The sequence below is a fragment of the Leptinotarsa decemlineata genome, unplaced genomic scaffold (genome assembly GCF_025532065.1).
Source record: "Leptinotarsa decemlineata unplaced genomic scaffold, Ldec_3_MD MMD2_tig00002082_RagTag_RagTag, whole genome shotgun sequence".
In the NCBI taxonomy this organism is placed as follows: Eukaryota; Metazoa; Arthropoda; class Insecta; order Coleoptera; family Chrysomelidae; genus Leptinotarsa; species Leptinotarsa decemlineata.
In genome coordinates, this window is record NW_027412573.1 from 3279279 (window position 1) to 3306673 (window position 27395).

The window sequence follows — 27395 nt, forward strand, 5'->3', positions numbered from 1 at the left end:
AGATACACGGGAAAAAAAAAACTAAAATTTGAACACTCAAGCTGTCTGCATGTAATAGCCGTTCAAATGACAGTAACAATTCTTGTATTTATAATTACAAAATCACTTTTTTCCACTCTTGTACTCCAAACATTCGTTATGGATTCATGGGAAAAGCAACACGATACAAAGATCATTGATATAAAATGTCACTCACATGGGACATCATCCATTAATGGTGTACTTCGAAGTTTTGAAGCTACTTACTTGTCTGATCATAAGACAGATAACCCATTCGGTACTCATTCGGTTCCATGCCTTTGTCGTGAATTTCTGTTCGTTTCTTGTAACTTTCTGAAATTGTTGTCTTCGTAAATATTTCTCCTACAGTGACATCCAGTATGAAGCGTTATTTTTGCCGTAGAAAAATATTCTGCATGTGGCCTATCCAATTTTGAGTTGTTAATTTTCGGTCTTGGCACTAATGGATTTGTGAGCTGGGGCATTGTCTTGATGAACAACAGTTTTTTCTTAGCCAACTACGGCTGGAACAAAAACAATGAAAAAGTTTGTTTTATGACCTTTTGAGTTGGTGTTGTCGCGGAAATTTGGTTGTTGCAGTGTTTTTTTTTGAATATGGATCTAATATGTCTGATGGATTTAAAATAGTGATATTATCAACACTAAAAAAACTATTTTTCGAGCCCTGTACTTTACGATTTTAACAGATGGCGATATCTATTGACTGGATTGAGTAAACAATCAATAGATGGCGCTGCTATGTTGAACCTACAAACGTGTCATACAAGCTACAATTTAATAGCATAAACAGCACGTGTTGTTGAGGCTAAAGTATAAGTTAAATTCATTTTGTAGTAAACGAAATACCGTGAAATTCAATTGTTTTTACTTTTTGAATTTTGGTGTTAGCATAGCCGGCCACGTGTTACTCAGACTGAAGTGTAAATTAAATTTATATTACAGTGAAGATAATACAGTGAAATTATTCCTGCTTTTTAATTATTTGTGCTTCATTGTTCAAAACTCTTTGATGAAAATATATACATGAGAGTATTATCACGTAGTTACCGTCGAATCTATTTGTGTTAGCTAAAGACAGGTTAACCAAAAATATTGTGCACCGCTTAGTGCTAAAATTGAAATTAAAAGTATTTATAATTCAAAATAATAAATATTATTCTTAAATATTTAAGACTATTCGCCCTACCTACCTCATTCAGAAGTTTAACTGTTACATGTTATTTACCAACAACTTTGTAATACACTCATTTGTTACAAAATTGAATAAAAATAATAATAAATCTTAAAATTAATTTTTTTGTATTGATTTTTGCTCAATATCAACTGTACGAAAATTTTAATCAATCGTGTTGAAAGTCTTTCTCCTTCAAATCCCAATCCAGTGGATTTTTATGCCAGCTTTAACGTTTCCGTCTTTGTTCGTAATAATAATAATTTTATTGTACTAAGGGGTTACAGTAGTTGAAAATCAATCATGGAGGTCGCCATATTTTTTACAAATGGCATCTATGTAAAAAAGCATGGTGGTCCCCATGACTGATGTTCTACCGTTCCTTTTAAATAGTTTTCTACTATGTAATATAACAAAAACCTTAGCCACAGCAACGCGTGGCCGGGTCTGCTAATAATACATATATTTTTCAATAATAATTTTCACTTTTCATATTTTCTTCTAGCTAATTATTATTCTCATTTCATACCTTCAATGATAGGACTAAAACGTTCATCATTTACTGCTATTAATATTTATTTCCAATAGAGTCCAATAAAAAGGCTATTCATTAACAAGTGATTTTATTCAGTTTGGAATTTAAGGTTTACTAATTTTAATGAAACATCCTATTGATCATAGTCACTATATTTGAATTTAAAGTTGTAATTTTCCAAATTATACAATATTACCGTATTTTACCTTCCATGATTGGACTAAAAATATTATTGATCACCGCTATCAATATTTATTTCTCATAGTGTTCAAAAAGATGGATATTTATATTTAAGGGATTTTTCATACTTGTTTAGTGATTCTAAAAAAACGTCCTATTGTTACATAGTCACTATTACCGAAATATAATGTTGTAATTTTCCGAAAAGCAGCGCCAATGATTATAGATATTCAGAAAATCAAGTCACTTCACAAAGCTGTCACACAAAGACTTGCCAGCTTCCCAGCTATATCTTCGTTCTTAATACCTCATTAGAAGAGATCTACGGTTCGGCTTTCGTGTTCTGAAATCATTATAATGAACAATCACACAAAAAGAAACTCGGACTAAAACGTTTTTTTGTTTCTCTAAAACGTAGAAATACAGGCATTTTCGTCGCAAAACAGCGTATCGAGTCTTTTCTTCCATAGACGTTACATATTTATTTTCTCGGGGTTATATTTCGTCACGAGATGTATGGAAGATAATAAAGAAGTAGGTATGTTGAATAAGAATAAGAAATGAGCGGATCAATATTTTAACAGACAGCAAGATCGCACTAGGGGCTCTGACAAACCCGAAGGTGACATCAAAACTGGTCTGGAAATGCCATGAAGAATTGAATAAACTTGCAAACAGGAACGAATTAACTTTGTACTGGCATTCAAGAATCACAGGTAATAATGAAGCTGATGAATGCGTTAGATACGGACCATTAACTTCATATATAGGTCCTGAACCAGCTCTGGGGGTACCAAAATCATTGGTACGAAACCAGATTAGGACATGGACCAATAAGAAGCGCACAGAGTACTGGACAAAAGTATCTGGCAACAAACAAAGTAGAACCTTCATTAGGGAACCGTCCGACAAAAGAACCGAAGAACTACTTCAATATAGTAGGGATCGGCTCAGAATAATTACAGAGTTACTAATCGGTCAATTGTCCGCTTAGAGGACACCTGAATAAAAGGGGATTGTACAACGGAGACCTCAGCTGCAGATTATGTAACCAAGGGTTAGAAACAGCTCTACACATCTTATGCGAATGTGAGGCACTGAATTACAGGAGGCAGGCAATATATGGACGTACAAAATTACGTCCAGAAGAATATGATGAACCTCCAACACGGAACCTGTACAAACTAGCACAGGGAACGGGACTGATGGAATGGGTGTCATGAGAAGACGGGAGAATAAACGCAATGAGCCCAAGAGGCTGCAGAGTTTTCTGGAGACTTGGACAGCTAGCTCCCAAGGAACCAAAATAAAAGATATGTTGAATGAGAAGTGAACTTAATGATCAATGAAATAAAGAGAAACGTTTTGAAACTCTGTTCAGGGATGTTTCTCTTACAAATTCAATAGTACTTTGAATTAAAAACCAGAGCCTAAATACAACGTGTTCATAATCCAACACAGACAGCACTGTTTCGACCCGTCATTGTTCTCATCAGTGGTGTTAGGCTGAAACACATATTCATTGCTGAGCTCAACTGTCATTGAAGAACAAGCCTGAGTAAGGTCGGTGATATCTTCGACTACGAAAACGCCATCTGTGGGATCAACAGAGAACTCTATCTCAGAAAATCAAAGATAAACGGGGCTTCCCAAGGCGGTCAGTTGTAAAGCCAAGCTGTGGCCGACGAGATTTGTTCTCTGTCTTCCACAGCAAGGCAACTAGTTGAGAATCAGAACCCAAACACGACGCATTCATGATTCAACGCCAGCCAGCGCTGTTTCGACTCGCCAGAGGTCTCATCAGTGACGCCTGTAATTAGACCCGTACAACAGTGGTTTTCACAGCAATAAATAATTGATTTGCCCCAGATTATGCGTCTTCTGCCATTTAAGATTGTACTAGACATTAGATTACTTTTCGATAATTCAAAGTTGAGTTGAATTATCTGAAAGAACAATTCGTTCAGGCCATTCCCAATCTACCTACTCTGTAGGTTAATGGACTGACACTTATCAGAAAACAACTACTTTCCTGGCTAATACCACGAATATATAATCCTACGCCCTTCGTGGACACTCATCGATACCATCTCCCTTAAAGAAACCATGGTTTCATACCTTCAAGACCTGTTCACGGGACCTTATCACCACTATAACCAGTACGCAGTACTTCAAATGTCCTCATAATCAAGGTGATATTCCAAAGGATGAACACTGTCTCTACATGATTCATTATTTGACCATTTGAAGGCATTACATTATTTCCTCTTCCTCTCCCATTTCAAGCTGTATAAGTGTATGCTTCGTACTATCAACGATAATTGGGCTAGTCCCTCTAATAGACTAAGTGTGCTTTGCTAGTGAGATGCTTTTGTAGTGCATGGACAAGATTTACGCCCGAATGATAAGAAGATCCTTTAATTTTAGCGCTCTGCACGTTCCCAAATACTACTCTACACCCAAATGTGGATGGGCTCATCAAATGTGACCACACTTGGTTTCACAAATGTCTGGTCTGGTGGGCAAGGCCAAGGAATGGTCCAAGAATTGGACCTCCTCGAAACGATGATTCTTGATCACAGGGGTTGGGGGAGGAGGCACGTGTTCGTTGGAATGATGATATGATCTTGTATACTGTAATCGATGAATTGATATACCTCTTATATTTCTCTAATTTTGAACTAGAACTTGTCTATCTCCAAACGATACGTCAAGTGTTGTCCATGTTTCAATAAAGAGAAAATGTATACCGAGAACAAAATATATATTGGGCTGGCAGCTTTTTCTCAACATATAATATCGATGGATTCACTTTTTCGTCACCATCGGTCATTGTTAGAGCTTTTCGGTAAAGGAGTCGGCATCAATGGAAACCATACCGTGAATAGAGAAACGGGCGTTTCCATTAAAAGTGAATTGGTCAAGGGGTTTCCTTTTGTGTGCGTTCGAACTCGAAAATTTTCCGAAGACATTCGATAGAAGTTTTATTCGAAAATGCTCGATGTACGTCGCCACAAAGGATGCGGGTAGCGGTATTTTACACATTTCCCTTGGGCGCAAAGGAGCACTCAAGGAGATAAGTTCCGCATTCAGAATCAAGCTGAACATCACTTGAGTGGCAAATCCAGCGAACTTTTCATATCAAAGGAAGTAATATGTAGATTGTCTTATACTTTAATCTATTATCGGTGAAACCAGGTCAACTGTACAGGGTGCATTGATTCAGGGATGCCATAATCGGGTACGGGTTCATTTTCATGTATAATTTAACCATGAATCGACTTACGAATGAACAACGCTTGCAAATTATTGAATTTTATTATCAAAATTCATGCTCGGTGAAGAAAGTGCATCGTGTACTTCTTCCAATTTATGGGCAGTTTCGTCGGCCTACTGAGGGAACTATTCGGAAGCTTGTGACTCAGTTTACATTATTGGACATTAAACCACCAACACGCATACGTAGAGTTGGGACCGAAGAAAATATTGCGGCTGTATCCGCCAGTGTTCGTGATGACCGTGAAATGTCGATTCGCCGCCGTTAACAGCAGTTGGGCCTCTGTTACTCCACTACGTGGAACATTTTGCAAAAGGATTTGGGTGTAAAACCTTATAAGATACAGGTGGTGCAAGAATTGAAGCCACACGACCTCCACAACGTCTAACATTTGGTGAATGGGCGCTGGCAAAGTTGGAGGAAGATCCACATTTTTATCGAAAAATTGTGTTCGGCGACGAGGCTCATTTCTGGTTGAATGGATACGTTAATAAGCAAAATTGCTGAATCTAGAGTGAAGACCAGCCACAAGCATTGCAAGAGCTACCGATGCATCCCGAAAAAGTCACTGTTTGGTGTGGATTATGGGTCGGTGGCATCATCGGGTCGTACTTCTTCAAAGATGACAATGGCCGGAACGTTACTGTGAATGGCGAGCGCTACCGTGTGATGATTGACGGCTTTTTGTTGCCTAAAATGGAAGAATTGGACATGCCTGACATGTGGCTTTAACAAAACGGTGCCACATGCCACACGGCACGCGAAACAATGGCCCAATTAAGAGACGCCTTCAGTGAACAGTTTATCTCACGTTTGGGGCTCGTCAATTGGCCGCCTAGATCGTGTGATTCAACGCCTTTGGATTATTTCTTGTGGGGTCATGTTGAGCCACATGTCAGCAACGACTGACGCTCTGGAAGCCAATATTGAAGCATTTATATGTGGAGTACCGGTCGATATGTTAGAGAGAGTGTGCCAAAATTGGACCTTGCGCATGGGCCATTGAAGTGCAGCCGCGGACAACATTTGCATGAAATCATCTTCAATATAAAAGTTCAACTGGATTCTACTCTGGGTTTCAACGAGGCCGGACGAGCTGTCAAGACGAGCATCGCAGTAGTCGACCAAATGAGGTGATGACTCCAGAAACGATGAAAGAATCCACAAAGCGATACTGAATGCTCGTCGATTGGAAGTGCGCGAGCTAGCAGACTTAGTGGGCATTTTAAAAAGTGCGGTACATCGTATATTATCTGAAAATTCGGACATGAGAAAGTTGTGTGGAAGATGGGTTCCGCGTTTGCCCACACTCGAGCAAAAACCGTGTTAGGAATAACACGGTAAAAGGTAAGACCAATAGCTAACACAAGTTTCTCAACTTCTGAGAGTTGTCGTTCGTATGGGGGCGACAGCTGATTAACGGAAAAACAGATTTTAAACAGAATCAAAAGGGAGAACCGGCTCCAAAGAAGGCGAAGACCGTTTCATCTGCAGGCAAGGTAATGGCATCGGTTTTTTGGAATGCGGTTTTTTGCAACGTTTGAGTGAAGAAATCAAGCAAAATCGGCCGCATTTGGATGAGAAAAATGTGTTGTTTCATCAAGACAATGCACCAGCTCACAAATTCATTAACTCGGTGACCAAAATTAACGAATTAAAGTTTGAATTCCTGCCTCATGCACCCTATTCGACAGATTTAGCTCCCTGGGAACATTTTCTGTTCTCAAACTTGAAAACATGGGTTAGTGGTCAAAGATTTTCCAACGATGAAGAAGTAATGTTGGCAGCTAAAGGCTATTTCATTAAAACGGTATCAAACTTGTTGAACGTCGGAAATGTGTATAAGGCTGCCCCCCCCCATGCCTCCTCCCGGGTTGAGTGCCCTGAAGTAGGAGCTTCCCCCCCATTTGTTAGCGAGGAGAACCTACTACCCCACTCCTTCCACCCCCGCTCTCCGAGCGGTCCTCAACTTACTGATGGGCACTTCAGCAAGATTGACATCTATCCTCATTTTGGTAGAAAGTCAGCCTTTAGGTGCTATTCTTTCGCGATCGGTAATATAAGGCTGCAAGGAGATTATGTTGAAAAATAAATACATTTTTTTTCCAAAATTTTTGTGTTTCCTTTGGGCCGGCCCTCGTAAAACAACCCAATCAGAAGCAACACAATTTGTTTTGTAGTCATAACATTTTAAATCTTTTTCATTTCTCAAATATTTGAATCGTGGAAGGCGGGGTTACTCAGTATTATTTTTCTTATTTAAACAGTCCAGAATATCCAAGAATGTACGAAAGCATTCCACAACATTCCGGCACATCCTAGAATGTTGGAATAATCTGGAATTTCCAGGAACATGGCAGTTCATTGTAGAACTATCAATTATTAATGAGGTGGTAACCCACTATACTCTTTTCATGAATAATATTTCCGTTTTCACCTGAAAGGCATGACTTTGGAGATATGACAGTAGTTGTTTACAGCTGATTCTCGGCCTCCCCCCACCACTATGACGTATTAATTGCTTTTTTTATTGGTTGTTGTTTGGTGAAGTTTTTTTGTTGTGCAGTGAAGTCAAGGCGTTGTGACCTTGAAGTGTCTGGTGCATGGATCGTTCAGATTTTTTTTTCATATGAGATTTTGTGTGTTTATGTGTGTGTGTGTAGGAGAATGCACGGTACAGGGTTTCATCATGTGCTTGTTTGTCTATGTACAAACATACGTCTGCATACTTCGAAGATCCTCCAAGTAATAAATGCTCCATCGGTGTTAGGGCACCAAGTTAGTAGTGGAGTGACGTCACAGCAATAACCGTTCAACGGCTAGAGAGCGACATGTTCACTCCACGACGTGTGGCAGAGTAATGCGTATTCATCGGTCTGCCCTCACCTCTCCTGAAGCGATGAAGGTTCGCTCTAGCCCCGCTATCGATGGTGACACAACGGCAGCCGAGGACTGTTTGCCTAGCGTCTACCCTCTCCGAGACCGCAACGACCACTGCTTGCTCGTATATCGACATCTGTTATCGCATTCAGTTGGGAGGTAATCTTGGCGCATGTAGTTGAGAAGTGGGGTTGGCTATGACGTCTTGACGGGTCCTATCAGAGTGTATTTAAGAAGCGTACGAGTGTTGGCTATGTCAGTTTACATCAAGTGAGTTAGTGAGAACTATTATATAAAATGTATTCCTGTGACTGTGGTAAATCTTTCACTCGTAGTGATAATCTTCGTCGGCATCAGCTCCAGAGTTGCCAAGGAGGGCCTGCAGTGAAACGGGTGAGAGTGGATAATGCAACACCTATGTATACGTGCAATTGTTGTAATGTGACAATTCCTATGAGCCAAGTGAATTCTCACCGAAGAACCATGAGTCATAAAAATAATGCATGTGTTCAATTGTCTGACGGTGTTCAAATTATAACGAATGCATTCAATTGCCGCATTGCTACATACAGGGTGGAGAGTTCGATTGTAACCAGTGACTACATTTCATTTTTCAATAAGATTAGGCAGAAGGTCATTGAATTACTGGAATCAGCCATCAGGATCCATAAAAGCATCAAGGTGAATATGGAAGTTTTTGGGAATTATATTCTTCAGACTGATGATTCGAGGGACACGAAGTCATTTAATTCCCAAAATAAAATAGTGGACCAATCTTCAGATTTGAATGCTGTTTTTGATGGATTCCGTGATGTAATTGTGGCACAAACGACTGAGTTCCAGGATCGTGACTCAGGTATTTATTTTTTAAAAATTTCAATAAGATTGAATAGTAATATTTTTTTTTTTTTATAATTCAGGTTGGACTTGTGAAAAAATATTGTTTCTCGAGGTCAACATTAATAAATACAGTCCACTGGAAGGACGTTCATATGTGAAGCTGCCTCAATGTATTCAATGGAAGAAAGCTGTTGTGAATGTTCGTAATGAAGATCAATATTGTTTTGCTTGGGCTATAACATCAGCATTATATCCTGCAGATAGTCGAGTGTCCGAACTTACGTCATATCCACATTTTTCCACTGTTTTAGATGTCACAGGTATGGATTTTCCGGTTAAAGTTAATAATAAGAGTATCGAAATATTCGAAGATAGGAATGATATTTCAATTAATGTTTACGGTTTAGAGAGTACATTTGAGAAGGGTAAAATGAAGTATGAAGTGATTGGTCCATTGCGATACTCACAGAGAAGACTCCGGAGACATGTCAATTTGTTGTTTATAACTGATGACTCCGGTAATGGTCACTATTGTTGGATCAAAGATCTTTCAAGATTAGTTTCTAATCAACTATCAGCTCATAGACAGAAAAAATATTTTTGTGACGGATGTTTGATATATTTTTCTGATGAGAGATTGCTTTTACGTCATAATATGTATGATTGTAATCACATTAGTACCACAACACCAACTACTAATTTAAAGATCAATAAATATGGTAGAATGGTTGCGGAAAATAAACTAATGTTTGAAAACTTTGAGAGGCAAATGAGGGTGCCATTTGTAGTGTATGCTGATTTTGAATCAGTGCTTAAACCGATTCATGTGAATGAGCCAAATCCTGGAAGTTCATACACGATTAAAACATTCAAACATGCCCCATATTCATTTGCTTATTTGATAAAGTGTTCATATAATGATGATTTGACAAAATTTGTTACATATAGGGGTGTAGATGCAGCTCAGAAATTTGTGAGTAGCATTGAAGATGATTTGAAAGAGATACATAAAACATCTGGAGAATATTCTATAAGAAAAGTAATTCTACTCACTTGCTGAGTTTTACGATGAATACTCTAACGGTTACTGCTTTTGTGCATAAGCTGCAGTTAATGTATCAATGGAATTGGAGGAAGACAAAGTAAACCCAAATTCCAATTAAATGATATTGTACGTATAAGTAAATACAAACATATTTTTGAAAAGTCTTACACTGCGAATTTTACCACGGAGCTATTCAAGATTGTTAAAATTAATAAAACCATCCCAACGACTTATAATCTTGAAGATATGAATGAACAGCCGATTAGAGGATGTTTTTACGAAGAAGAGTTATTACGAACCGAGAATCCTGACGTATATCTGATTGAGAAGGTGTTGAAGAGAAGAAAAAATAAAGTATATGTAAAGTGGTTAGGCCTTCCTAGCGAACAAAATTCTTGGATTGATGAATCAAATATGGTTTAAATGTATATAATAGTGACTTTTATGAATAAAGTAATATTAAAGTTCATTATTGTTTTCATTTCAATTATAAGTATGTGAACTGAAAAATATTGCAGCGGTAAACATTGCCCCAGCCATTCGCAATGTTCTGTGTATACCAAACCAAATTAATTGTATACTCCATTCCCGCTTATATTTTTCAACTCACGATATTGAAAACACATTATCATTCCCAAAACTAATCGCCGTCACTTTGAAATGCAGTATCCAACTCTTTTTGCCAATTATCTCTCACTGATAATGCTGTCTCATAAAGCTTAGTCGACTCCTCAAGCTCAGCCTGAGCTTGCATTCTCGAACGTTGATGGAATTGCTTATCTTTACCAATTTTTGAACGGAGTTCATCAGCATCTTTAGACATTCTAGCCAATTCAACCTTCGCTAATGCAATCTTGGCATCTAATGCTTCAAGAGTTTCATTATTAGCATTAATAGCTCGCTCACTCTTTTCAAGTTCAGCAATAGTCATCTGTGCCTTTACAAGACGGCATTTTGCTTTCCTTTTCATTTCCCCAAACCGATGGAGGGGGCTGAAAGAAGATAGCGGTTCAGCTTTCAAATCACTCTTCATTTCTTTAGGAGTACCTTTTGGCTTCCTCTTCGATCTGTCACTTTTCGTTGCGGGTTTTTTCTGTCGCACAACACTTTTGGATTCTTTCTTTTCTTTAAAGTCAGTGACAATCGATGAAGATGCCTTAGTAACCTTCCTCTTGATTGTTCTAGATTTCTTATCAACACCAAGAGGAAGGGTAGATGAAGAGTGTTTGAGTGATGATAATTGCGAAACGATCGGATTTTCAATAATAATTTGCTCATTTGGTTCTGGCACATCTGCAAAGTTAACGAAGTCGTTAATATCAAAATCATTTATCGAATCTTGACTCGATAAATGTAATACTGGAATATTTTCAAAATCAGTCTGATCGATATCAACAAGTGGTGAACCATCTTCAGCAATCAATAGCGGCATAGAGCTCATGATTATTAAGGTCTGAGGAATGATATGTGATAGCAATAGAATGTGGATAGGAAAGGTGATGATGTTACTGAGACCTCACCATTTATAGAAGAAAATAAACTAGCGCATGCGCTCTTTCATCAACTGGCACATGCGCTCTCTCACTAAACTATTCACGCATGTAACAATCTTTGTCATTTAAGAGGAAAACTTTGTGTTGCATGCATGTATTTTTAAATGTTAGAAAATAATACAAATAAATTCAAAATATATATATTTATTAATAATAGAGGACAATAACGATAATAAAAAATGAAAAATGTTAATATGTCTCTGTGGATGTGGAACGTTCTTTGACTCTATTCCTCAATAGTTGTTGCTCGTGCGTCAAACACCAACATTGAAAAAAATGGATTCTCCTATTGGGGTAGAGTTGACCAACCTTCTCACACAGATCCCAAGTACTTCTACATGCATTGCATACATGATTCCAACAATTCATGGAATATGTATCACAACGCAAACAACGTTGCAGTGGAGTTGGAACGGCAGCACAGGTACCACAAATATTTCTACAGATACCTATATTGTTAAATATTATAGGTTCGGAACACTTCAGACACTGTAACTGTTGTTGACGATAATCCGATTTTGTTCGCTTCGGTGGATGAGAAGGAGGCGATAGTTGAATCCGCAACACGCAATCACTACACATACCAGTACATGGATTGATTGAATCCTTAGGTCTACTTATTTGACAAAAGTAGCACACAATAGCCCTGCAATCATCATTGGGTAGACACACACTTTTGGTTTTTCATTCCACTCTTTTGGAAACGGCATTTTACTAATTCGATTAGAAATATTAAGAGATGACTTACAGAAACTCTGAATGCTCTCTCCTATACCTACGATCTCTATTTATACAAATCAACATCATGTGGAAGTATAGTGGGATAACTTCTCCTACTATTCCACTCTAAACGAGTCAAGTGGGAGTCGCATCACCTCCTATATAAGTTGACTTGCAAACCTAGAGTTCATTCATTCACTCTCTACAACTGTGAGCAAACAACAACAAGATGAATTCTGCAAAAATAAATGCTGCATTAAATAGAATAGCTGCTGTTGATGAAAACAATTGGATAGACGAATCAGATGATGAGGATGTCAATGTTCCGCTAGAGGAAGTAATAGTTGAAGCAGAAGATGTTGGAGTCGATGAAGATGAGATAGACGAAGTTGAAAACGAGGCCAACCAAAGCGACGAAGATGATGACGTGATGGAGTTTGAGAGGGTCATGGATGAAGAAGGAGATGATGAAGGGATAGAAGCTGACACAACTGAAGGTGATGGTGCTATGAGGATCGGTATGCGAACACTCAATGTCAGTGAGACACTGGAAGATCCCTTGGATTTGTATTGTGCATTGGATGCATACGTATTGATCAGCACAATAGATGGAGAGAACAAAAAACTATGTTGGTGCTGCTTTCGGTTTTATTCGCATAGAAACAATAATGGAGGGTGGTATGCCCATGTCAACACCCACAACACTGTCTCAATTATGGAAATGGGACAGAATTGGTGTGAAGCTTGCGAGAGGCCACTAACAAACTTCACCCGAGTATCTACATGTATTATATGTAATAATGTCCAACCTGTGGCACAATAACCGTGGACCTACTGGTCAAAAAAAAAACAACAGCCCTTTTCAGGGCTACATTATTCACACAAACAGTAGTTAGTTGTATTAGTATTCATAGATTATGTGACAAATGAATACTTTGACTAATAAAAGTCTAAGTTGGAAATTTGTTAGTCTTTGAATATCTATACATTATATGACAAATAAATTACTACTTTGACTGAAAAGTCGAAATTTGGAATTTGATAGTCATTGAATATCTATGCATATGATGAGTACTACTTTAAATGAAAGTTGAAGTTGGCATTTGTCAATCATTCATATGCATATAATGATGAATACTTTCACATACATATATTTCGTTTGAGATTATAATGTTAACATAATGTTAACAATGGTATGAATCTGTTTCTGTTTGAAAGTATAATGGTAGCTCTGAAAAGAGCATTTTTTTTATTGTTTCAGTCTTTAATTGTAGCCCTGAAAAGGGCTGTTATTTTTTTATTAATCCATGCAATGATATGGACTAACGCTCCTCATCATCAGAAACAATAATTATGGTATCGTCATCTGAATCAGATGATATACTAATGATATCATCCTCATAGTAGTCATCTGAATCAGATGATATACTCATGATGTCGTCGTCGTCATAATCAGCTGAATCAGATGATATACTAATCACATCATCCGCATTATTATCGTCAACAGCATCTATGTCGTCCTGAATACCTTGTTCCACTCGTTCTGCGAAATCATCAGGAAGATCATAGATTCGCTGCAGAAATTGAGCGAAGGTTGTACTCAAATGATCAGACGTTGAATCTATTTCATGTACTTGGATGGGTCCTGTACTCGACATTGTGGAAGAATGATATAGAACTGGGATTGTTGCTATATTTATATTGGAAGAAATGAAATGGAGGGGGTGAAATGTAGAACAGTGTTTGAGATTCGAAAACATCAAGAATGAAACTCTGAGCGATTATTAGGAGAAATTCTAGTGATTATTATGGAAAAAAAACTAATAAGAGGGAGAGGAAGGGAGGAAGACACTGCCCCAGCCTCGCAGTGCCTCGTGTACACCAACCAAAAAGTGTGTACTCCGTGGAAGGAAAGGAAAGGAAATGATGGACGAGTAGATGATTATATGTCATCATCGGAATTGAGGACATCATCATCGATTAGGATTGGGGATGGCGGAGGACTATCCTCGATGAGGATAGGGGATGGTGGAGGACGTCTAACGTCAAGCTCGTCATCAGCATCATCACCAGAGTCGTCGTCGTCATCATCGTCGTCGTCGCTACTCATTGGGACAATGTCATCATAAGCAGGGTCCCACCATCCGTCAGGATCTGGATATTCCGAGTCATCCAAGTGTCCTTCGTCACTGCCAGTGACATGCTGAACTTGCATCCTGATGTCGTGATCCCGGTATTCGTATGGCGGACTGTGGGGTTCCGTGGTGGAAGAGACAACCTGTACCTGGCTGTTATCCCAGTAATTGAAGTTGTACCCCTGATCCGGGCAGCTATAGGGTTCGGAGGTTGAATCGGGTTCCATCTCGATGCTAGCTGATCAACTGAATGTTTCATCAGATGATTTCTACTTTTATACTTTCGAGAGGGAGTGGGAGAGGAGTGGAACATTGAGTAGGGGTAAATTGTAGTGTGACATAAGACATATTCAATGAGTAGGGGTAAATTGCAAAGTGACATAAGACATATTCAATGAAAGAGATACTTGAATGGATAAAATACAAATGAAATATACTTGTCGATTTCACTATGAAACATGTCTATTTTTTATTTTTTAAATTTTCTTCACATGAAATTATTTACAAGTGATTAGAGAACACAAAAATTGATGTGAGGTATTTGTCTAGAAGAACTTGGAATTGAAATAAAAAAAATAATAATAATAATAAGAGGAAGTGAAGAAAAATGCTCCAACCATCGCATTGTTCAATGTGTACCAAACCAAAAAACAGTGTACACCCTTTATTTCACTTCCTTTTCCTTTATTCAATATAAACTTAACAAATATAAACTTAAAACTACCATAATTAAATACTCCTAACTAACCTAAAACTAATCTTACATTTACACTTCATCTACAAAAAGAGTGTCCATAACTGTCACTATTTTTTTGTACAGCTTTATCGAAGAGGTCTCTGCTTTACACCTTTCCTGCAGAGATGCATAATTCCGATCTATTTCGGCCATTTCCTTTTGGATTTCCCTCCGTCGGTTATCCATTTCAGCCATTTGTCGCTTCATGGTAACCAACGCGGCCTCGCTAGATCGGGCAGCTCGTTCTGCTTTCTTGCATCTCTGCAGAAAAACACTCATCTTTTCACTAACCTCTCCGATAGGCTGTGGCACCAACACCTCAGGATCCGCCGGTGTCGCTGGCAGCGGTGGTAGTCGCGTCACCAACGGCGACAATATCACCAACTCCGGAGAAGGACTCCTCGGAATTTCCACTGCTGCTGGTGCTGCTGCTGGTGTGGAGGCCCTCTTACGAGAGGTCGAAAAACTACCTGCATAAGGATTAGTCCTATTGCAAGTAGCTCGGTACTTTGAAATAGGACCAACCTTTGCTGCAGGTCGTTGGCAAACCTTCTTCACAGCCCTGACTTCCTCCTCCTCCTCGAATAAGTCAGGGCTAGAAGATCTGCACCTAACTCGCGAACGCGAAGTGGTTGGCTGGTCAACCGTCACCGCTCTCGAAGATGCTGCCTCCTCCTGGTCAGCGGACACCGGCAGAATAGACGCCACAGCATTATTCACCTCCTGTGTATTGGTTGCCATTCTGAAAAAGAAGAAATAATACAAAGTTAGTTGATATAAAAAATAACATTCCTAATTTACTTACTCAAATATCAAGTTGGTCGTTGGAACGTACTGCCTTGTTGTGGAGTGGACTGCTCTCGATGAGATGACTTCTCGAACTGAATGTTGTGGAGTGCTCTCCGGAGGGTATCGACTTCGATGCGTGAGCGGTGGGAAAATGGTGGGAGCGCACATGCGCGATGAGGGTAGGGGTGTACATGCGCAAATGTTGGGAGTCGGGGGCGGGGCTTCGGGGAGGGGAGGGGCGGGGCTTCGGAAAGGGGGCGGGGCTTCGGAAAGGGGCGGGGTATCCGAAAAGTTGGTGGCGACGGGGGGGGGGGGGCGGCGTGGCCCTAACGGGCCCCGCCCACTGCCTGGGCTTCGCGCGCGCGTTCGTAACATAATATGCAACCGAACACCTAACCTAACGTATTAACGTATTAACGTAACCTAACCTAGTACGCTAACCTACCGCTATGCAACCGAACACCTAACCTATCGTATGTATTAACGTAACCTAACCTAGTACGCTAACCTACCGCTATGCAACCGAACACCTAACCTATCGTATGTATTAACGTAACCTAACCTAGTACGCTAACCTACCGCTATGCAACCGAACACCTAACCTAACCTAACCTAACCTAACCTAACCTAACCTAACCTAACCTACAGTAACTATTAACCTAACCTAACGAGGGAATACTAACCTAACACCTAACCTAACGTAAGTATGCAGCTAACCTAACGTAGCTATTAACCTAACCTAACGAGGGAATACATTCACCATGTTGGTTCCATTAATACATCATCAGTTGGTTTTGGTTTTGGTTGTATTATTCTATGATTTGGATTAATGTTCAGTCCTGGATATCCCAGTCCACCTGATGATGATGGCCTGACTTTATAGTTTCTCTCCAAAACTTCTTTATGGTTTTTCTCCAATACTTCAACTCTCTGTTCCAGTACATCATACTTTTTCATTGTAGTCCCTGTTATGTTTGACATAGCATCAAATTTTTTATTTGTAGACGCTGTTATGTCAGACATTTTTATGTCTACATCACTTGTAAGTTTGTCAAATTTACGAGTGAAAGTTATCCGAGCCTCTGCAATTTTATCGTTAAATGCTTGCCGGGCGTCCCGAGCAATATTGCCTATTGTGGATTGTATTGCAGCTTGTAGGGCTAGAAGTATAACTTCCTTTGCTCCATTAATTTCCCCCTCAAGATATGATACAGTTACACAATCACTCTTGTCAATTGGTTCACTTGTATTTTTCAATATTTTCCTTTGCATGTCATAATGACCATCTTTTGTTAATTTAAAACCATTCCCAGGAGGACCTCGAATGACATTACCACCCCATTTTCTTTTTCTACCAAACTTATCGATTGTTTTAGACATTGTGCACTCTACGATGATTCTCTTCAAACTGATATTTCTGTCATTTACATTATACTATATATTGCAGTAATTGATTAGGGAAATAGAAATAATACAAATAAAATTTTAATCATTTTATATTCATTACAGTAATACATATACATACATACATAATACATTAATATCACATTACTTCTATCATATATTATTAATTATAAATGGCTACATAAATATCAATATTGAATTTTCCGGTTTTGAAGATATTGAATGATATTTCAATCATTGATCTCGGCAGATAATAAATTAATCAATTGATCCAATGGAGTCTCCTGAGATTGTGATTGTTGAATAATATTACTTATCCAACGAATGTTCTCATTTGGATCGTTTTCATAAAATTCAATATCATTATGACCCCAAGGAAGAGTGTGGGTAGTATTCGGAATGATAAATCGTTTATCATCGTGATATGATAATGCAACTTTATTTTTTAATTCAGTATACATATCATGTAACACGCTTCTAAATGAATTCATCTTTCTGAATATCATACCACCTTGTTCGACGATTTTTTGATAATCTTCGCATGTCAATTCATTCTTTATTACAGATCGTTTAACCCCTTTGGCTTTCTTAAATTCACCATCAACAGATTTCACATAATATGCTTTAGCACCTGTACCATAAAAACTCATGATTGGATCATTTGGAAATTCATCTTTGAAGTTACCCAAGACTGAACTTGTTACTGGAATATTGAATTGGTTAACTATACTGTAATTGGATGTATCAAATCTACTTATGTTAGTTTTTATGAATTCATAAAAATTTTCTGTGTTTACTTTAAGAATGAGCGAGTCGGTATCTGTGTAAAGTAAAGAGACATTTTCATCAAAGTGTTGTTTGATGCATCCATAGAAAAAGTCATACATGACTGTTTTAGATAATTCTAATATGGAAAATCCCAAATATAATGGTTTATCGTAATGAACCTTCACTCTACCCAATTGAATGGCAACGAAATTATCAGTGAAAATTGAACAATTTTTGAAATTTGGTTTGGCTATGAGAGTGCTGGCACCTATATTTTTCTTTATATTTTCCCAATGTGTAACGAGTCTAACATCAATTCGATTATCTACATTCTCCATTGTCTTTCCATACACCGCATTATTCATTAGTTTATAGAAATCTTTAACAGATTTGTTGTTAGACCTATTACGCATTTCAGTATTAAGATCTATATAGGGTTTCATCCAGCATGATTGTTTGAATTTCAATACTCTATGTGTATTCATTACAATCAATCCATTTTTGACAGCTTGCTGTAGATTCCTATAATGAACAATATATTTTCTTTTATCATTCAAATTTGGAATTAATTTGGGAATTTTCGATTGTGTACGAGGTGGTATTATTTTTTCGACTAAAAATGGAAGGTCAGAATGTTTATCATGCAACTCTTGTGGATAATGAATGTCCACTTCAAATACATACCCATACGGACTATCAGTACTCACATCCATCACATCGAGATTAAGAATTTCATTTGGTGTCAACCATGTAAATTCACTTGTTGGTAGAGGTTGTGACATACTGTGACCGTATAGATTTGTTGCATCTAAATATGTAATGAATGTGGAAGGTTCGTTGGGATTATAATTGGGTAAAAATCTATTATTTGCTATATGTTTCCTCTCGCTACATTGACTAATTCCACCTCGTATACCTTTTTGAAAAAAGTGAATCATATCAATGTCAGTTAGTAATTCCAATTCAACATTAGTGAACTTCAACATGGCATCCCATGATAATCCAGGTGCAGTGTAATATTGTGCCGGATCTAAGTTATATATCTCTAAACTTGTGGTGCGGAAGTTTTCAAAAATATCACATAGTAGCAATACATCCGACTTCAAATACAAATCAGAGTATTCCCCCAAATTCTGACACTCGAATAAATTCCAAACTTTTCTAGCCCTATCATAATCAGTTTCCGATATATGTTCACAATTGAGTGTGTCATAAAACTGATTTTTTGTCGGAAGTAATGGATAATTCAATTTGTCAATGTCATCAACAAAACTATATGGAAATACACCTTTCTGTCTCATCAAATTGAATTTCTCAATTTGTGGGAAATGTTTGTGCATCTCCAAACATTGATCGGAGGTCAAGTTTGCACCCAACTTCTCCAACGAATTAGTCATAAATTTATAACTATCGATAAATCTCATTTTGAGATAATTCTTCCTAACCACACCATCTTTATCGGTATAGCTGTGTGTAAAGAGATGCTTCGTGAAAGATATATATTTCTCTTTAGTTTGCGGGATAACATCAACTTTCTCTTTATTCCTATACAATTCTTTTATGAATAAATGACAATCATAACCACTTAAATTATGAAAAATGATAGGTATGAAGTTTGGTATTTTGAAATTTAAATTACATTTCGAGTGAGCGGCATGTGATCTTTTCTTTCCTGTGACATGACAATGATCTCTTACTTTGACGTCACCATCAGTAAATGCTTTATTACATATACCACAAGTTCTGGCTGCAACAAACTGTTCTTCTTCTTCGACAGTTTGTGTATCCATTGGTTTAGGGTTTCTGAGATGATTTTCATGTATCTCTTTCAAATCATCTTCAATGCTACTCACAAATTTCTGAGCTGCATCTACACCCCTATATGTAACAAATTTTGTCAAATCATCATTATATGAACACTTTATCAAATAAGCAAATGAATATGGGGCATGTTTGAATGTTTTAATCGTGTATGAACTTCCAGGATTTGGCTCATTCACATGAATCGGTTTAAGCACTGATTCAAAATCAGCATACACTACAAATGGCACCCTCATTTGCCTCTCAAAGTTTTCAAACATTAGTTTATTTTCCGCAACCATTCTACCATATTTATTGATCTTTAAATTAGTAGTTGGTGTTGTGGTACTAATGTGATTACAATCATACATATTATGACGTAAAAGCAATCTCTCATCAGAAAAATATATCAAACATCCGTCACAAAAATATTTTTTCTGTCTATGAGCTGATAGTTGATTAGAAACTAATCTTGAAAGATCTTTGATCCAACAATAGTGACCATTACCGGAGTCATCAGTTATAAACAACAAATTGACATGTCTCCGGAGTCTTCTCTGTGAGTATCGCAATGGACCAATCACTTCATACTTCATTTTACCCTTCTCAAATGTACTCTCTAAACCGTAAACATTAATTGAAATATCATTCCTATCTTCGAATATTTCGATACTCTTATTATTAACTTTAACCGGAAAATCCATACCTGTGACATCTAAAACAGTGGAAAAATGTGGATATGACGTAAGTTCGGACACTCGACTATCTGCAGGATATAATGCTGATGTTATAGCCCAAGCAAAACAATATTGATCTTCATTACGAACATTCACAACAGCTTTCTTCCATTGAATACATTGAGGCAGCTTCACATATGAACGTCCTTCCAGTGGACTGTATTTATTAATGTTGACCTCGAGAAACAATATTTTTTCACAAGTCCAACCTGAATTATAAAAAAAAAAAAATATTACTATTCAATCTTATTGAAATTTTTAAAAAATAAATACCTGAGTCACGATCCTGGAACTCAGTCGTTTGTGCCACAATTACATCACGGAATCCATCAAAAACAGCATTCAAATCTGAAGATTGGTCCACTATTTTATTTTGGGAATTAAATGACTTCGTGTCCCTCGAATCATCAGTCTGAAGAATATAATTCCCAAAAACTTCCATATTCACCTTGATGCTTTTATGGATCCTGATGGCTGATTCCAGTAATTCAATGACCTTCTGCCTAATCTTATTGAAAAATGAAATGTAGTCACTGGTTACAATCGAACTCTCCACCCTGTATGTAGCAATGCGGCAATTGAATGCATTCGTTATAATTTGAACACCGTCAGACAATTGAACACATGCATTATTTTTATGACTCATGGTTCTTCGGTGAGAATTCACTTGGCTCATAGGAATTGTCACATTACAACAATTGCACGTATACATAGGTGTTGCATTATCCACTCTCACCCGTTTCACTGCAGGCCCTCCTTGGCAACTCTGGAGCTGATGCCGACGAAGATTATCACTACGAGTGAAAGATTTACCACAGTCACAGGAATACATTTTATATAATAGTTCTCACTAACTCACTTGATGTAAACTGACATAGCCAACACTCGTACGCTTCTTAAATACACTCTGATAGGACCCGTCAAGACGTCATAGCCAACCCCACTTCTCAACTACATGCGCCAAGATTACCTCCCAACTGAATGCGATAACAGATGTCGATATACGAGCAAGCAGTGGTCGTTGCGGTCTCGGAGAGGGTAGACGCTAGGCAAACAGTCCTCGGCTGCCGTTGTGTCACCATCGATAGCGGGGCTAGAGCGAACCTTCATCGCTTCAGGAGAGGTGAGGGCAGACCGATGAATACGCATTACTCTGCCACACGTCGTGGAGTGAACATGTCGCTCTCTAGCCGTTGAACGGTTATTGCTGTGACGTCACTCCACTACTAACTTGGTGCCCTAACACCGATGGAGCATTTATTACTTGGAGGATCTTCGAAGTATGCAGACGTATGTTTGTACATAGACAAACAAGCACATGATGAAACCCTGTACCGTGCATTCTCCTACACACACACACATAAACACACAAAATCTCATATGAAAAAAAAATCTGAACGATCCATGCACCAGACACTTCAAGGTCACAACGCCTTGACTTCACTGCACAACAAAAAAACTTCACCAAACAACAACCAATAAAAAAAGCAATTAATACGTCATAGTGGTGGGGGGAGGCCGAGAATCAGCTGTAAACAACTACTTATGACAGATAGGATCTTCATCTAGAATATATTGGAATAACTTTTCCTCCACCAGAACAAAAATGCTCTTTCTTGACGCGTCAACTAAGACAGCAGTCAACAACCAGCAACCAGCAACCAACTGCGGTTTTATATCTAGTAAGGTAGACAGTAAGGTATTTATTTTATAGTATACAGTGTCGTCCACTAAGTGTGCAACAAATGGGAAACTTTTTTATTATCGATATCTCAGAAAATTTTATTCTTGACAAAAGTTGGTGTATGTTCCAAAACTATATCAGGTGTACCCGAAATGGCTTCATGATAAACACCATACAGGATAGGCCCAAAAATATAAAGTTTGTTCGGTAGTAAAGTACTCTTATTTCAAAAAATATAGAATTATGTTGAAGAGAAAAGTTGCTTAGAATTGAAAGTTGTGTTCAGATACGAAGTTATGGCCTGCTATTCGATTTTTTCTTCGCGCTTCGCGCATTGTTTTATAACCACAGATTAAAACTAATTCTGCCTTTTCAGTAAACGGTAATAATACTGGGCGAGGCATTTTTAATTAAGGACAAATATGAAAACTTTTTACAGGCAAGTTTCAAGAAGCCACACTATCAAACTACAGTATTGTTTTAGGGCGTATGTGTTTTTTGTTCATGGCTATCCGCGATAGATTTTGGATTGTTCTTTAATATATGTTCTAGTTGAAGCACTGTTGTTAGAATATAAGACATTTTATACTTTATTGACAGTTTATTCATATGAACATTTAGTTAGTAAAGTATTTGCCTCGTTAAAAAGAGTAAATTTTACAAATACACTTTAATTTGATAAAAAAATACTCCAAACTTATTTGATTGTGGCTACTTCAAATACATATTAAATCAAAGTAGGTAGTAAAAATATGTATCATACGGGGGTAATTCAAAATTTTCCAAAAGAAAAAAATTCGAATAGCAGGCCATGACTTCGTATCTGAACATACCTTTTGATTCTAAGCAACTTTTCTCTTCAACATATTTCTATATTTTTTGAAATAAGGGTGCTTTACTTTCGAACGAACTTTATATTGTTTGGCCTATCCTGTATGGTGTTTGTCATAAATCCATCTCAGGTACAATTGGTATAGTTTTGGAACATGCACCAACTTTTGTCAGGAATAGAATTTTCTGAGAAATCGATTATAAAAATGTTTTTCCATTTGTTGCAGACTTAGTGGACCACACTGTATAACACAACCAATATCAGTCTGTAACAGCCACGACACAAACCTAGCTTAGGTTTCTACAGATTGTCTAATACACAGTTCTATGATGAAATCATCAATGACAATTTGAATTGTGAATCGCAGGAAAATCAAATCATGTAACTGAATGATTGAATGACATGAAATGAATAAATTCTTACCTACTTACTTTTTATCATCAGGAGATGACTAGTTTTAATCACCGATTTTCACATACTACAAAGAATTGAGTTCACAGGGTCTTTAACGACTCAAAATGTCATAGTGACCTAAAAAAGCGAGTCTTCAACACACGAATGAAAAAAATCAAAATTCATTCTTCTGGTTCTTTCCTCAAAAAATTTGAATGTATTAAAGGATTTTCCAGACGCGAGGCGTTCGAACTTTTTCACTGGAAGCTATTCAGTTGAGATACCTGAGGTAATAAGGGGAACAGGAATCCAGTTAAGTTATCCACATCGATCTGGGGATTTTCAGACCGAAAAGAGACTTCGCGAATTTGTTTTCCAGGGTAATTTTCTTCTAAGTTCTCCGCATAGCGCTTCAGATAATCCCATAAACATTGAGTTATTGAATTTATGTTTGCGGATGAGACTATGTCGGAATACGGAAGTAAACTTTATTTTTTTTCACTCTAACGAGTTTTTTACTTATGGTCGGAAGAGAAATTGCTTTGGAACGACATTTTTTTTTGGCGGATTAGGAGAGTTTTTCAGATTCTGGAAAAGGCGGTGGGAATGCAACTGTGCCACACAGCACTAGCAACACAATCAAATTTTTTTGGATCAGCTCAAATAAAATTAACATTTTATTCTAGTTGAAAATTAAATATAAATTGAGATGACACTGACATAACATTATTTTAGGTTATGTATTGAAATGCATGAATGTGTATACCGATTTCTTTGAATTACTTTTGTGAATCTATAACTATCAACTGTGTTTATCTACGAATATGTTTGTCAGTTTGTGTGTGTGTTATGAGCAAACATAATTTTTTTATGAAAAGTGTATGAAAATGGAGACACAGATACATCTGTGTTTGTATACCCAATTACCATCACTTCGAAAGCATCCAAAATCTAGTGTCATGTACTTTTTATCTTATGTCACCCATGGAGGGTTGTCTTTTATATTTCGGGATTAGAGAACAAAAACAAATTTTCCCTATGAAGATCTATTCACTTTTGCATGCGTTTGAACCAATTGTCGAAGCACTTTTGCCACTCTGTTTGAGGTATCTCCAAAACATGCATTCTGAATGCAGCGACTGCTTCTTCAGGTTTCGAATAACGTTGACCTCTCAGTTTGATTTTCACGTGCAGGAATAACAAGTGTTTCAAGGGAAATAACTTCTTTCTCCATACATTTCCCTATCAAACATTATTATTCTTAAAATTTAGATATTTATAAGAACAGTACAGCAGTAATCCACATACTATTGTATATCATTTTCTTCCTCTTTTCTTCTGGTGAGATTTCCACTGAACAATTCACAAACACTTGGTTTACTTCACAGGGTTTTCCTGACTACGACTATGAACATATAACGAGGGTTGCCTTTTATATTTCGGAATTAGAGAACAGAAACAAATATTAATCATCGAAAATCACTTTATTGTTTTTCAAAATATTCCCCATGAAGATCTATACACTTTTGCATGCGTTTGAACCAATTGTCGAAGCACTTTTGCCACTCTGATTGAGATATCTCCAAAACATGCATTCTGAATGCAGCAACCGCTGTTTCAGCTGTCAACCTGACCTCTCAGTTTGTTTTTTACATGCGAGAATAAAAAGAAGTCACTCGGTGCCAAGTCAGGACTATACGGCGGATGACTCATCAAATCGATGTTTTGGGTGCTCAAAAAAGCAGTTGTTTGAGCCGATGTGTGATACTTCGCTCTCATTGTCGTGGTAAAGAGTGATCCGTCTTCGGCGGTTGGTTTTCCTGATTTCTTGAAAGACAACTGGCAAACAAATGGTTGTGTACCACTCAAAATTGACTGTTCTACGTTGTTCTAGTGGCACGGTTGCGACATGTCCAGCTTTTCCAAAAAAACAGGCTACCTTTTGCTTGGAAGTGCTTTGTGCGCGAACAACTTTTGTTTGTTTGTGTTTCGAAGCACCGCGATCGTATTTTTTGAGCATTTCCATCGACCAATCGACACGAGCCTTTTTTTGAGCGAGTAACAAATTGTGTGGGACCCAACGCGAACAAATTTTTTGGACAGTCAAATGTTTATGCAATATTGAATGTATGCTGGTTCCACTAATGCCTAAGGTTGTCTCAATCTCACGATAGGTCACAAGACGATGTTGCAATATCAGTTCGCACAGAGTATCAATGGTTTTTGGAACAACAACTGATTTTGGACGACCTTCACGAAATTCGTCTTGGAGTGAACTACGACCACGATTGAATTCACCATACAATCAATAAACACTGGTCCTTGATAGAGCTTCATCGCCAAAAATTGAATTGAGTTCATCCATGCACTGTTGCTTAGTTAATTCATGTCGAAAGTTGTAAAAAGTAATCGCACGAAAATGTTCACGATTCAATTCCATTTTTGGGCCGTCGAGATGAATCTTTTGAGTTACTGTTAACAACAAAAATAGCGCGCCTATGTCAAAATGTTCTGAGTACGTATAAGCTCAAAAATGTCCAACTTTACAATAGAGCTGTCAGTTATCAGATTGCAACACTACGGTTGCCAAATCCCGAAACATAAAATGCAATAAAATTGCAAATGCTGCTTCTCAAAAGCTTAGAACACTGTTCCGAACCAGAAAACTGTAAACACCTAAGCAATTTTTGATGCTTTATGTATCTCAGATCAGATCTTCTTTCATAGATAGTTTCACGGGAGGTGTTCACGTGGTTTGGCACATCTGATTGAAGAAGAAGAAGAAGAATATATTTATTGAAATAGGTAACCCCAATATACAATATTATATAAAACATATTACTAACATTATAGAAATTGAAAATGATTATAAAAGACTTGAAATGTAGATATAGTTCAAAATTGAAAATAAAAAAAGGAAAATTTCTAGTTGGAAAAATAACGACATATGCTATTAAAAATACATTGCCATATAAGTGCAGCTCCAATACAATGATAAATTAGATTAGATTAGATTAGGTTATTATGGGGCTTCTGTGCTGAACAGCCACTACACTTCGACCTTTGCAGATCTATTGTGTGTGCCCTCATATATTCTAGAGTTCCTTGTCTAGGCCCGTCCTTGTAACTCGACTCCATAAGCCAGACCTCAAGTTCCCCATATATTGGGAGGGTTGTGGTTTTTCCACCCCTATTGTTGCAAACCTCATCCTTGACAGACCTTCGCAATAGCATAGTATGTGTACGGAGGTTTCCTCATCCTCTTGGCAAAGCCTGCATAGGGCTGTGTCTGCCAGTCCGATGTTGTTCGTGTGTTTGTTGAGTCTACAGTGTCCCGTCAATAGCCCGACCAGAACTCTAGTTGATCGCCTATTCAGACTTAGTAGGTACTCCGTGAATTTTGGCGATGGCTTTTTAATGAACTCTTTGGCCTGTCTCATACCCGGCGCCTTATTCCACCATTTTTGTGATTGTTTTTCCTTCCAGTTGCTGTAACAAGTTTTTTGCAGCGCTTTTGCTGTACCACAAAAGGGTTCTGGGCCAATGGGGGAGCGTCGTGCTCCTTCTCGTGCTAATGAATCAGCCTCTTCGTTGCCCTGGATTCTTTGTGGCCTGGTACCCAGGCTAGTGACAGTCTGTTTTGACTACCTAGTTCTTGTAGCTTTTATAGACAGTTCCAGACCAGTTTAGAATTGATCTGCATGGAGCTAATTGCTTTTATAGCTGCTTGGCTATATTGCTGCTTGGGGTATATTGCAATAGTCTTTCCCTTAAACTTTTGCCTTCGTAACTCTTCTGCGCAGTGACGTATTGCTGCTGTTTCTGCCTGGAATATCGTCACTTTTTTACCTAAGCTTAGTGAGACTTTTGTCTTTAGTTTAGTTATATATATTCC

The 27395-nt window shown here is 37.8% G+C and overlaps 2 protein-coding genes and 1 long non-coding RNA gene across 3 annotated transcripts in view; 2 read left to right on the forward strand and 1 right to left on the reverse strand.

Moving 5' to 3' along the window:
- The window catches only part of mgl (low-density lipoprotein receptor-related protein megalin), a 265391-nt gene that overhangs the window by 50569 nt on the left and 187427 nt on the right, over nucleotides 1–27395 (forward strand). The window lies entirely within an intron of this gene.
- Nucleotides 1–27395, forward strand: part of LOC141482889 (uncharacterized) — a 113730-nt gene that overhangs the window by 12332 nt on the left and 74003 nt on the right. The gene's annotated exons all lie outside the window — the stretch shown is intronic.
- LOC141482888 (uncharacterized) lies at nucleotides 14968–16118 on the reverse strand. Its single transcript, XM_074176839.1, has 2 exons — nucleotides 15899–16118; nucleotides 14968–15835 (listed from the first exon to the last, which is right to left on the reverse strand). The coding sequence occupies exons 1-2, from the start codon at nucleotides 16048–16050 to the stop codon at nucleotides 15124–15126; spliced, it is 864 nt and encodes a 287-aa protein (XP_074032940.1). The 5' UTR covers nucleotides 16051–16118; the 3' UTR covers nucleotides 14968–15123.